The sequence below is a fragment of the Strix aluco genome, chromosome 4 (genome assembly GCF_031877795.1).
Source record: "Strix aluco isolate bStrAlu1 chromosome 4, bStrAlu1.hap1, whole genome shotgun sequence".
NCBI classification, from domain to species: Eukaryota; Metazoa; Chordata; class Aves; order Strigiformes; family Strigidae; genus Strix; species Strix aluco.
Genome location: NC_133934.1, coordinates 36,772,945 through 36,786,074, shown reverse-complemented (window position 1 = coordinate 36,786,074; position 13,130 = coordinate 36,772,945). Strand labels below are relative to the sequence as shown.

Sequence of the window (13,130 nt, the reverse complement as noted above, 5' to 3'; positions counted from 1 at the left end):
ACTGGACTGAAAACTAATTATGAATGCTGCTCCAAGTTTAGCGCTTTTAACACTCTCTGCTGTGTGGTTTCTGTTTTGTTAGTTGTTATGTCCAAGTTTTACTGATAAGCCAAATAAAATCAATAACTTTCAGAAATGGGAGAAAATTATTTATTTCAAATACAAATTGAATAAAGAGATTTGTCTATCAATAGTTCAACTAAAGTCTATGTGTTCTCTTTTAAAAGTATATATTACTTTCACGATCACATTAATAGCCCAAGAGTACAAACCAACATTGCTAACAGAGCACAGAAAAGCTTTACTACTTTAACTGGAATCGCTATTTCATTAATTGCACTGACATTCTGAGTAAATTCTCACACAGACTATTTGACAATAGAAAGATACAGTCTCTGATTAAGCCACTGACTTCTTTTAAACACTGAAGCAAAATAGAGCAACAATGATTAAACAAAGCACCGACCAGTCTAAGAATTGTTCCTAACGAATGTCAATCTATTAAAAAACACTTAATGTTTCTCTGATAACTTCCCTCTTTGTACAGCCAGAGCTTCTTCTAGTTTCTTATTAATATTCTGAAAGTGTCTTTCTGCTCCTAGAATTCTCCGCGACTCCACCAGAAGAGCAGGGAGGCTGGAAGTTCCATACTGTTGTTAAAGAAATAAAATGACAAGGCGACATTTTTAACTCTTGGAAAAATCACTTACATATCTGTATTTATTTTTCCTCTATCTGAAATGGTGCAATATGATTTTTAAAAGCGAAGAATAGCCAACATTAGGAACTCTTCTGAAATGGTAGGATTTCCCTTACACGTGGCAGGCATGTAGCACAGAAAATACCACACCAGGTCATGAGCCACAGCAAACAGGGAATGAGTTCTAAGACTACATGAGAAGTTACTCTGGTCATGAAATACAAGTGTTGTTCCTAGCATTCAATACCTTCCAGAACAGACATGTAAGTACCAGAGCTCTCCCTACCTTTGAACAGTAATAACAAAAAACCACGATTACTTGCTTCTCACTGTTAATCTTTCTTCAATTTCTATAAAAAAAATGTTAGACCTGAGGACAACTGTTACACTTTTATGTCCTTTGAACTCCTGGACACAGACAGCAAGGTAGCAGAATCCTCTCTTGTAATACTTTAGTTTCTAACATGAGACCAAAAAAATGAGATACTACAGTACAGTTAAAGCAATGATTCTCAAGTTGCTTCCATAAAGACAATTAACAAAATAATGCTATTTAGTGTAAGTTAAACATTAATAGAAATGCCCATCAGTCCAGGAAAGAAAGAAGGGTGAGGGGCTGATCCAGAACAGTTCAGAAACACACACAAAATATGTACTTACTACCACTTTTTCTTTTGGGTTTTCTTCTCTATAATCCAAACACTCTTGCTGTAGTTCCTTTAAATCAGTAATTAATTCAGTTGCTTGCCTCAAGGAAGATTTCCTTTCTTGTACCTCAGCATATTCTCTTTGTAGTTGTATCAGTTGTGCTTCAGCTCTGAAAAAGATCAAGGCTTTGATGACTATATCTGCATATTTATTTAATGAGTAATTATTTCCTCTGAAGGCTTAAGGGAAAGGTTGATCAGAAATACAAAAACATAGGTTAATATAACATACTGTTTAATTAGAACAACCAGCACATTATTTAAACAGGAGCATGGGTCCAAATCAACAAAAAAACCCCAAGCTTTTTTTCCACATTTCTCTTTTGAGTCTGACAATATAGCCATTCTTTCTTAAGCACTTAAGTTTTTCAAGTGAAGTACCTGGTGTTCTGCTTCTGCACACACCTGCTTGCAGGCCGAGGTGGTCAGTGCTTACGCTGAAGCATACTCAGAATCTACAAACTACATACACCTCTGCCTAAGTAAGCAGGAGGGCTCAACCCATTGAAATAGCGCTCCAGGAACTGAACACCACCAGCCATTTTTGTTTAACAGCGTTGTAGCAATAAAAGCTTTCTTAAGGTGATCAAAGGATTAAAATACAACAAACAAAAAAATGTGAAGACAGCTTTCAATCTGTGAGGGGGTTCAAACCCATATTGAGAGATGCCTTTAATTAGTTCTTTGCATGAATTTTGTCCATAGTACTGCAAAGGAAACAAAACTCTCATGGCCATACAGAAAGGGCTTTTAATCTGCCTTTGTGGACCCAAACCCACGGTTCCCTACAGCATTAACTTACAGCATGTATGTTACATGCAGCTTCAGTATAAAGCTTGTCACTAGTAACCAGCTGGATTTGGGGAAGTCTAATCGTTCTTCCAAAGAACATAATTTCTGTGTTGTGTATCTACGTGGCATTAAGATCAATGCCAAATTAGAGAAGGGGAACTGTGTGGCCACATGAGATGGAAGCAAACCATGTATTCAGAGGCATCCCTGACAAATTACAGGTGAAATACATCCTCCCACCTCAAAACCAAAAAAGCCCTCTGTATCACCTTTGTAAATTTATGATTCATTTGCAATTACCGTTGTAAGTTAGTGTTTTTCTTATGAACGTATGGTCTGTAATACCATCCCAGGAACTAGTTAGCTAAGAGAACTTGCGGGAATGACTATCTAGACAACTGAAATATGGAGAGGTGAGGTTATATCCTGATCTTTTGTAAAACCAGAAAGCAATACAGAAGTAGAGTTTCATCAAAATAAAGAACAAAGAAAATTACTTTCATTTCTGAGTTACAAAATACCAGACTTCTTAAGTTCTTCAGGCTATTATTGTGCATCATTAGAAACATACCCAATTAGCTCTTCTCTGAGTTGCAACAGTCGCTGCCTTTTCTTTTTGATGTCTGTTGTTACCTGAAACAAATAGTGAGGAAAGTCTTTGAAACGGTTTCTGTAACTTCAAAGGCAGACAACTCAAATTTCATTGGCTTTTTTGCTTTGAGGTTTTATGCTTCTGATGCTGGGTGTGGAAGATTCCAAGATACCAGACCTTATAAATGGACATATTCTACGTCCGTATTTTAAACACTTTAAAGCTCATTAAAATGTCAAACTCTCATCTCCATCCAAAATTTCTCTTAAGGAACGCTGGATTTACAAAAATAAAAATGCCACAAACTCCTTTTGTAACTCAATCACCAACTCTAGAAGGTTTTGGTTGGTTCTGTTTTTAAAAAGCAGACTAGTATGAACGTATGTTCAGTATGATCACCATAACTAAGGAACTAAGCATAATTAAGTTTTCTTTAATACAACATCCAATTTTAAAAAAACCCAGAAACTAATCATAAATTTAACTTTAGCAACTACAAATCTGATTTTAAACAAATGTATAAGAGGCAAAATAAGGATAACTAAGTGGCTGTGAATGCTAGATATATATTAAAATTTTCATTTTGCATGCAGAAGAGCTTACCACATCACCTCAAATTAACAAGACTTTAGCACATTAATTGCTACCTCCCAGAATAAGCTTTCTGTTGACTTCACTTGTTAAAAGCTATTTTGTCATCAAAGTTTGCAGGTGATGTTAATCTGGGCAGAAAGGCTCTGGCAGACAGTGCCTAACCTGCTCTTAAATCTCTCTGCTGTAGGGCATTCACCTCTCCTAATGAAACCACTGCAATGTTTTCCTGCTCTTACACTACCTCCTCCTCCTGTCAACATTCCCCTGTTGCATTTTCAGTCAATTACTACTCGCTCTGAATGAACAGAGGAGCTGCCTTCCTCTGAACAAAGATGTTGCATATATTTAGGGAATGCAGCTCCCTTAGACTTCTCTCCTTTAAAATAAGCAACACAATTCTATCCTCACAGGTCACCATCTTTGCTGCTCTCCTAGATTTTATATTCATCTGTTTCTGGAAGGTTAGCTCTCAATATTTAATTGGCTCTCCAGAGGCCCCATCAGTGCTCAGTTGAAAAAGAAAAAAAAAAAAAGTAATTCACATGCATAGATACCTACACATCCTAATGTGCTTTTTCCACCCATATAGCAGTATACATATGGAGTTTGCAATCTATCATATTTACTCAGATCTTCTCCAGAAAACCTCTGGTGTTTCCCTATCCTCTATTTGTGCAGCTGATTCTGTACTACTGCACACTTTTTTGTGAATTACTTTATTTCTTCTAGTCAACTTTTTGAAATTTCAATGCCCACCTCTGTATGCTATGCAATCTAGTGATATATATGTATTTACCTTAGCATTTTTTTTCTTCATATTCTTTAATTCCTGGACTTCCACTATCTACAGATGAAAAGAACAATTACAGATTGACTATGGATCTTGATTTCATTTCTATCCTAAAAACATGGTTGCAAGAATTACTTTGGAATAACATAAAAAGCTATTTTAAAAAAATCAACACTGGTTCAAAGGAAGATTACAAGTGTATCAGTTGTGTAGAAATTTTTTCCTCTCTCCCTATGCCAGAGGAAGACCGTTGCATAAAATTAGTCCTCTTGCACCAGTTAGAGCAAGTAATGCTCCTTGTATCAATTAGTGTAATATTACCTAGCTTAATTTTTCTATAACTTTCTATAAAATGCATAAATCTAGTCATTTTAAAATTTGCTCATCCTAATGAATCATTTAGAACTATAGTTTTAGTATTTATCCATTGTACTTACCAGAACTCCTACAAAGTTCTGAGTTTATTTTACTTGTTGTAATTAGGAAGAAATCTTAGCCTTCCAAGCCAATAAGCTTTTTACAGTTAGGTTCAAACTGTTAATTAAAAAAGGATTGTTTTCCCTGAACTATGTTAGAGGCCTTAGTCAGGCCTCCACACAAGAGTCACTGTCACGCAGTATAAAGATTAAATCATCAACCTTTTAAAACTCTAGTCCATAAGCTTTTAAAACAGTGTTTGACATAACTGCTCATTCAAATTATGCAGCTCTCCAGTTTTACTACATAATGCTTTAGACATGACAAAGGCTTCAGGATTATTAGATGCTTCCCTATTCTCAAAAGCTGACAATTTTTTCAACATACTTGCATGACAGCAGTGTTGTGTCTAAAGGCAATTCTCATGAAAGCCAGCACAGAGGCAGCAAATCATAACCTGCACACAACAAACTGTGCTTTCATATTATTTATCCTGACAAGAGATTAGAAAATTTAAAGTACCATAAAATAAATGCGTAAAGGACAACACAAAACCAAAAGCATTTTGACTACAATGTAATATACAGCTCTGCAATCACTACCACAAAACTGATTTTATTTATGGTGTACTTACAAGATCAGTGATTTGGTCCTTGAAAGCAGAACAGAAGCCATTGATCGCTTTTCTGCAAATGTTTGATTCTATGCTTTGTCTGGAGAAGTCAGAGGGACAAAACACAACCCATTTGGTTTAGTAAGGAGAAATCTCATCCAAAACTAGTCCTTTGAGTAATGAATAAAACCCAATGTTAAGCAGCTAGTAGCACAGGCAACTGCAGATCTTTCATGTACTTGCAGTAGCTTAATTTCTACATTGAAAAATGACAGCTGAGATGTGTTGTTCTTATGTTTGGAAAAATATCAAATACCTGGAGACCATGTCAAGATCACATATGAAAAAATATTTGAATCACAGAAACCTAATAATCATTAAAATAACATCAGAATGTAACCATACAACACTGCATTCCCAAAAGGACAGCCCACTAGCAAAAACACATGTAATTTTTTTTAAAAACTTTGAGTATTCAGCCATAGGAAAGCGGAATATTTACCTGTAATTTGCTGCTATCTTCTCAAATTCAGTCAGAACAACATCCAGTTCTGTAATATCTCTAGGAGATCTCTTCAGTTCTTTGGGGCACCAAACCTGTATAGAACATGGGCTATCCACTGAAACAACAGAATGAAGATAAGCATTGTACAATTCAGGTACACGTCCTAAAATAACAGAAAAAATATTATGCCCACTATTAAAATAGTCATCTAAAAATTAAGAATATGAAACTTGAGAAGTGGGATATATGAATTATTTCATCTGTCTTTGGCTGAGCAACTATGATACATTTATCTGGGAACGTTTTAGAATTTGGATGATCAATCATATACAACTTATTTCTTATTCTTCATCATTTCAAGCAAGTCCAGGAGCATGTTAGTAAACTAACTGATAAAGCGCACAGTGTACCCTAGATATAGCTGTTTGTGCTGTAAAAACTAGTAGTCCGAGTCTGGGCAACCTGCATTACTCAAGGAATAATGAGTTGTTATATTTGTAGACGTTCTGTATTAATACCATATATGCTTCCAAAAAAAGCTATATACAAAGATGTTCTTTAAACTTTGCAATAGTATTATTAACTAATTTCACAAGAAAGTTAAACCATGTTTCTTCACACACTCCCAAATCTAAATCTCGTACTTGAATGTGATGGGGTACTGTTTCAGAAAAATGCCAGTCTCGAAGCTCCCTATCCAAAGGTCTTCACAGTAAGAGCTGTGCCTCTGCTGTAAGTCAGGGGCACTCCAAGTTCTGCCCCACAGCTGGTGCTCCAGGCCCCCAGACCAAGGGATGCACTGAACAGTCTTACAGCTCCCTGCCCATGGACCCAGGCTTCCCTCCAGAGGGAACCACAGCGCTGAGGGATATGGTGTAGTTGGGAACTGTTAATGTTGGGTTGATGGTTGGACTGGATGATCTTCAAGGTCTTTTCCAACCTAGACGATTCTGTGAACCAGGCTGTGTGCAGGGATAATGCACACTTATGCTTTACCCCTTCAGGGGAGCAATAGGCAAGTCCAGGGATGCAGACCACAGGGACCAGAGCTGTGTGGCACACCAGCCCCTCAATTCAACCATTGCTCATGAGTGGCTATACCAAAACTCAAACTAAAACCTCCCATTTCCAGAAGCAGTATGTTGCTACATACCAGAAACAAAAACTATTGAAAAGCATTAATCTCGAATGAGGAGAAGCTACACAGAAGTTTTGAAGAGTCTACTTTACCAGAAGGATCTGATGTGTTCTCTGAAGGCTGCTTCTTTTTCGCCTGGAATTGAGTAGTATTCAGAGCCTTCTGTGATATAAAAAGCAGATTAACTTCCAAAAAAAACCCTCGGTTTACTCATTTAAACTTCTGAGAGATGGCAATTAGGCAGACTGCAGGAAAGCGCTTCCCGACTGAAATGTCTGTAACATTTACTTCGGCCTGTTTCGCCAGACCACAGCGCAGTGATCACACTGCTGAGAGAGAGCAGCTGCCTGACCGCACGGACCAGCTGACAGCCACTGGCCGTGCAGCAGGAGTAGAAACATTTTAAGGAGCATACGGACCCTCGGTTCAGCATAGTCACTGCCCAGTATTAACAGTTCACTGATCAACAGTGCCTGCTCACCTTCCTTTTCAGCCACATTCTGTCCCAATTCTTTCTCTCCTTCGACTACTTTGTGACACCAACAGCACTTCTACAAGAGGGCTGCATACATGCAGTTTACTGATGAAAGACTAACACCCCATACTGAATTTTACAACACGATATTCAACAATTCCAATAAATTTCAATACACAAAAAACTTTTATGCTAACTACTGCATAGCTTCTTTTATCACAGGCCTACTTTCTCATGTCTGCAGATAGTTAACATCCTCTGTATGCCTGGAAGCTAAGTGGGCCAAAAGCATTTTACACTCATTGTGGTCTAAGTGTGGAAGAACACTCATTCAAAAGCAAGCAGGTTTTGTTTAATTCTAATATGTATTCAAAATTAATTTTATCAATAAATAATTCAGTTCTTTCATAAATACGTTTTAGTTCAATACTGAACAAGTACAGAGGATTTATATTCCATTTAGTATGATGTTCTTTAAGAACATACATTCCAGATATGGAGAAAATATTTGAAAGAAGAAAAGAACATATTCCCAAATGAGCAGGAGAAATGGCTCCCAGATCCAGGAACACCTGGCTATTATATTGCCCACTGACATGATGACGGTAGCTTTAAACTTTTCACTTGGCCATCTCACAGGAATACTTTGAGGATTAATTATTTCGGATACAGTTAAGTACTAACAAACAAATGAAAGGTCTTCCTCTCCCCCCGCTCTAATGCAAGTTAAAATTAATTAATGTAAGTTAAAATTAAATTGACTGATAATACTCATGCAACTTTTTCTGTACCACGTTCTTCTTAAGGGGTTCATCTTCAGGATCAGCTGTGTTGCATTCCTGAACATCACCAGCAGACGTTTTTGAGTAATGTGGTTTTTTACTAGGAAAAGAAAAATATCCACATAGAAACCCACTACACACTGTGAAAGAATGATCTTCAACAATATTCACAACAAAATCCTGTGTTTTGGGGAACATTTTGTACTGCTATGTCATTTAGCTTGTGTTTCCTAAATGGACTACATAAAAACTTGCAAATGGTATATAAAGGGAACAGAATCCTTATCCCTCAACAGCAACCCTCACAATTTAGAAATCTAGTACTAACTGACCACTGGGATAGCTGTGCTGTTATTGAGCAGAAACTTTGAAACAGAGACAAAATTATCATTGAGGATATTTTAGCAGGAATGGAGAAGGCTTTCTTGGTGGGGGGCGAGGCTGGAAATCAAGACACACAAAAAAATACATACTCTAGCAAGACAATAATAATGCTTCTATTTCATTCAAATAAGAACTATTTCAGATTTTTCATATTTAAACCAAATTTGATTTAACAAATGAGAAATATACTAAAATTTGCATTAAAAGGTTTTTAAAATAATTTTTTTGTTACATATAATTTAACTGTCTTCTACCTACTTTTAAATTTTTCCACCTTTTAACTTCAGACACCATCATGTAGATAACTAATTAACACCTCACAGAGGTATTTTAAAATCCTTTCATATATTAAAAAAATATAATAATTACTTAAATCAATGTACTGCTTACAGAAGGCAGAGTCTAACTTATTCTCCCATTTCTTTTCTACATTCCTCAACCTTACTTACTCTTTTGGTTTCTCATCTGGGAAGTTTAAAGTTAAAACATCTGTTTAATAAGCAACTAGGAAATCCTGACAAACAGAACATTTTCCCCATTTAATCTAAAAATCTGAAGATTAAATTAAATGCTGGCAATTATGTTTTTCACTAGACCTTCTTCCTGTATTTTTCCTTTGAGGTGCTGAAACATGACCAAGTGACTCGTTTTGTGAATCTTCCTCTCCATAATCATCCACAGCAGTACTGTGCAAAGGGTGATCTATGAAGAACGGAAAATAAGCTGTATGAAATTTGTTCCCATGTGTTCAGGCAAAGAGCATGGGCATGTTAGCACTGCCTACCATTAAGCATTTAGTTAGCGTATTTGTGGCTTGCTCACTAACACTCCTGTTAAGTATTATTTGAGGATTAGGAAATATATATATAGTGAAAAGCTTCATAGTTTCTATACTCATCCACCTGCTATTTCTCTACAAACCAAAAGCAAAGGTGCAGGAAAGCTCAGCACATACGTATGGCATACAGCAAGCAAAACATTTTGTACAGTTTAAAGTCTCTCTTTGCTATGGCATACGTCTTCTACACATTTAAACAACTACTTTCTAAATTTTACCTTTCTGTTTTAATACTGATTTTAGCTGCTTTATTGGATGCTATAAGAAGGCAGCTACAGCTGCTACAGAATGTTTATAAATGTAGAATTCTTTAAGGTAGCTACCAAAATAGATTAGAACTCTGAGAACTTCAAGGTTTTAGTATGCCTTCCACAGTGTGTATATATATATATATATATATATATATATATATATATATATATAACACAAAAATTTAGTGTTAGCTTACATTAGTGTTAGTGGGCACCCTTTTTACAGTTTTAATACCATACCATAGAGGTAAGGAAAAGAGCTTTTCATTTTCCAGCCTTTCCCTTAAGTCAACCCTTTTGCTCTGTTGTTCTTTATAACTCATTTTCAATGCTGTTTCTAGTAGTTACATGTATATTTTCATATTTTCTTAGAATAGTAACTATTACAGCTGAGAAGCAGCTCTTAACATTTTGTCTACAACTTCTAATTACACAGTTTTTCAAATATTTTGCTTAGGGGCATTGACATATAAAAGCTATATATATTTAATATCAGAGGACTTCACACAGAGGTACCTATTCTGTCTAAATTGATTCTTTTCAAATATTCTGAGGCCTCACTCCACACGTCCCATACAGAGCATGAAAGTGGTTTTAACGCTTCATCAAAACCAGTATGTGTTTGTGACGTTGCTTTTTTAAGTAACGTTTGAAAGTGGTAGTACAACATCCCTGTGAATGTCTAAGTTTGCTGCCATGAATATTCTTACAGTAGCAAAAATTTCACTTCATAATTTGTGTAATTTAACAGAGAATAACTTAAGATACTGAACTTTCATTTCAAAATGGAAATTCTTAGGCAATTGCAATGTTATATTGTGTGAGATTCTACCGTTCAGACTATAAAACTTGAATAGTCAGTATTTTTCCATTGACTTTACTTGCACATGTTACAGCCCTAGTCTCGTTACTTCCTAAGTGACAGAACATAATGCTGCCCTCAAAAAACCCTCTATCTCTCCCACCTGTAACTTCATCCGGCAAAGAAACAATACCTTTTTCTAAGTAAGCATTGAAATATTTTGCCCATATGGGTTGTTCATGGAAATCATACATTAAATGACAATCAAGTTAATACTAACCAAATGAATCATCAAGCTCAAGTTGATTTGTTTCCGCTACCTTCAATATCCTTGAGACATCTGGTTCTTCAAGTGGAAATAATTTCCGAGGCTGGGAGTTGGCTTTGTGTTCCTGGAAGGGTATGAAATTAACTGCTAGTTCATCCAGCTTTTTGAGTGTAAAACAAATTAAATATGACAATGAAATTCAAGAACATTTGACTAGAAATACATTTAACAAGCACTGTATTGACTAATGTAAGCTCATCATGACTACACGAGCTATGATACAAAGCATTTGAAGCATGTGTTTTTTCCTTAGGGTATGGGTTTTTTTCCCCTAAGAGAAGTGATGGAATAAAACTGATATATTCTGATATTTGATACTATACTGTAGTGTGAGCTTTGTCTTATTTTATAAAACTAAGTGCATAAGCTTATAAATCTTATAACAGTCTAATATCTGGTTCCTATGATCTGTGGCCTTTTCAGGCATTAAAATATTTCTTCTTTCATCTCTATATTACATAAATATCCATCCTTGTCCAATTCAATTATTTTCACTTTAAAAAAATGAAAAGCTATAGTGAGACTTTTTATAAAGAGTGGAATTTATAAAGCAAGTATTACACAGCCACTTCTGTAAAGCAGAAGGGTAGAGAAGAATGGCACTAGCTTATGACATATTTGTGAATGCATCATTCATACTGTGTGGGAGTGAATTTCCTAATTGTGTGTGTGTGCATGGAGAGGGAATTATAACCAGAAAACACCGATTTCCTGAGCTTTTAATTTTACCAGCACTTAGCAGTGCCTCACAAGTTTTGTTACAGTAGCAAATATAGACCCATCAACTAATTCCTCTATAAACTGGTCTCCTTTAATTTTACAAGACTGTTTTCAAACTTTTGCCTGTTTGAAAGGCAATAGCCCATTTTACCTGATGATGTACTATTCCTACAAAAGAAAAAACAGAAAACCCCAGGCACGCCCAACTGCGCCAGCAGGGCCTGCACCGCACAGTTCCCAGCATCTCTGCATAGCAAGCCCCGCACCACCACCTCTGCGGCCACCGCCGGAGCCAAGGCCGTAAGAGCACAGGAAAACAATAAAACACTTGCTGCTTTAATTCTGTTCAACCCAGCAAAACTTACCTTTAATTTATTTCTGGAATGACTTCCCTTCATTTTCTTCTCTGAGGACATTTCACTAGTCAGTATATGCTGCTAAATATACAACTGAGAATAAAGGTACCGAAAAACCGTCCCCGATACAAATCTGCTTTTTCTGTCTCAATACCTGGGGGAGAACGGGAAATCTCTGTTAATTAACTCACTTTAAAAGTTGTAAAACTTACTTTATTCGACCAGCCCGACGCCTGGCATAGCACACAGAAGTTAGTAACGAGACATTTAAATGAAAAAGACGATGCAAGACAACACAAAGCGCCATTTACACCTTTACTTTCGCTTCACCATTGCCGTTTCCCTCACACAGGAGCCCCCAGACCCGCCTCCCCGAGCGCCAGAAGCCCGCAGGCGGGGCCCACCGCCTCGGCAGGAGAAAGGAGAAGGCGGGCGGGGCCCCGCCGCTCCCCCTGCCCCACCTGGCGGGGGCTCCCCGCGGCCACCGGTGCCCCTCGACCCAACCTCCTCAGGGGACGCTCCCGCCGGCGGCGGCGCCGCTTTCCCGCCGCGATTCAAACGGGGCGCGCAGGAGCCGGGACGGGGCGGGGCCGCCGGCCGGAAGGGCGGGGCCCGAGGCAGACGCACTTGGCGCAGGCGCACTGCCGGCCACCGCCCCCGGGCGGGGCGGGGCGACCTGGGGCGGGGCCCGGCCGCCGGGGCGGGGAGCATCGCCGAGGCCTGAGGGGGAAGGAGGCGGGAGAGCGAAGGGGCGGGGCGGGGCGGAGGAAGGGGCCTCCTTGTCCTTCCCGGGGGGTGGCCTGGCCCCGGGCACGGAGGAGCTGTCGGAAGGAAGGGGAGAGCGCGCTTGGGGGGAGGTCGTGCGGTTGGTAACGCACTCGGCCTCGTTCACAGTGGATTACCAAGGTACCTGTGCACTGGCAGGTGCATTTTTTACATTTTAAGAGACTGTTTTCCAAGATATTTTTTTTTCCCCAGTGCCCAAGCATATCCAAGGTGTGTGCTGAGCAGCAGTCCAGTCTGGGTTCATGTTTAGTAAATTCACCTAACGGTTGTTTTCTGAATATTTTTTCTACCAACTAGTCTGACTATGCTAAAAAAAAAAAAATCACCACACCCCTCTTCTCTCCCCCACACATGCCATGAACTAGTGCTATGCATAACCAGGCCCAGACTTTCTAGCTAGAAAAACATACCAAAAAAAGATCATTTGCTATAATCATGCACCAAAAAAAGTAGGATTCAGATTGAAAACTTGGAGTTCTCTGGCACATAGGAATTAAACTGTTAATGGGAAGGGCCCTTTTCATGCCACAATCTCTTCATCCCCAGGGAAGAGTTTTCTT

The 13,130-nt window shown here is 38.2% G+C and overlaps 1 protein-coding gene across 2 annotated transcripts; it reads right to left on the bottom strand.

Annotated features, from left to right (window-relative positions):
* Positions 1–136: 136 nt before the first annotated feature.
* Positions 137–11,929, bottom strand: CENPU (centromere protein U). Of its 2 annotated transcripts, none has more exons than XM_074822743.1 (11): positions 11,794–11,929; positions 10,661–10,772; positions 9,086–9,191; positions 8,115–8,205; positions 6,941–7,010; positions 5,708–5,825; positions 5,227–5,305; positions 4,182–4,229; positions 2,771–2,832; positions 1,361–1,517; positions 137–650 (listed from the first exon to the last, which is right to left on the bottom strand). In XM_074822743.1, the coding sequence occupies exons 1-11, from the start codon at positions 11,842–11,844 to the stop codon at positions 513–515; spliced, it is 1,032 nt and encodes a 343-aa protein (XP_074678844.1). In that variant the 5' UTR covers positions 11,845–11,929; the 3' UTR covers positions 137–512. The 2 variants fall into 2 exon arrangements, with proteins under 2 accessions (XP_074678844.1, XP_074678845.1); XM_074822744.1 differs by having other exon boundaries at positions 6,941–7,007.
* Between the last annotated feature and the right edge of the window lie 1,201 nt (positions 11,930–13,130).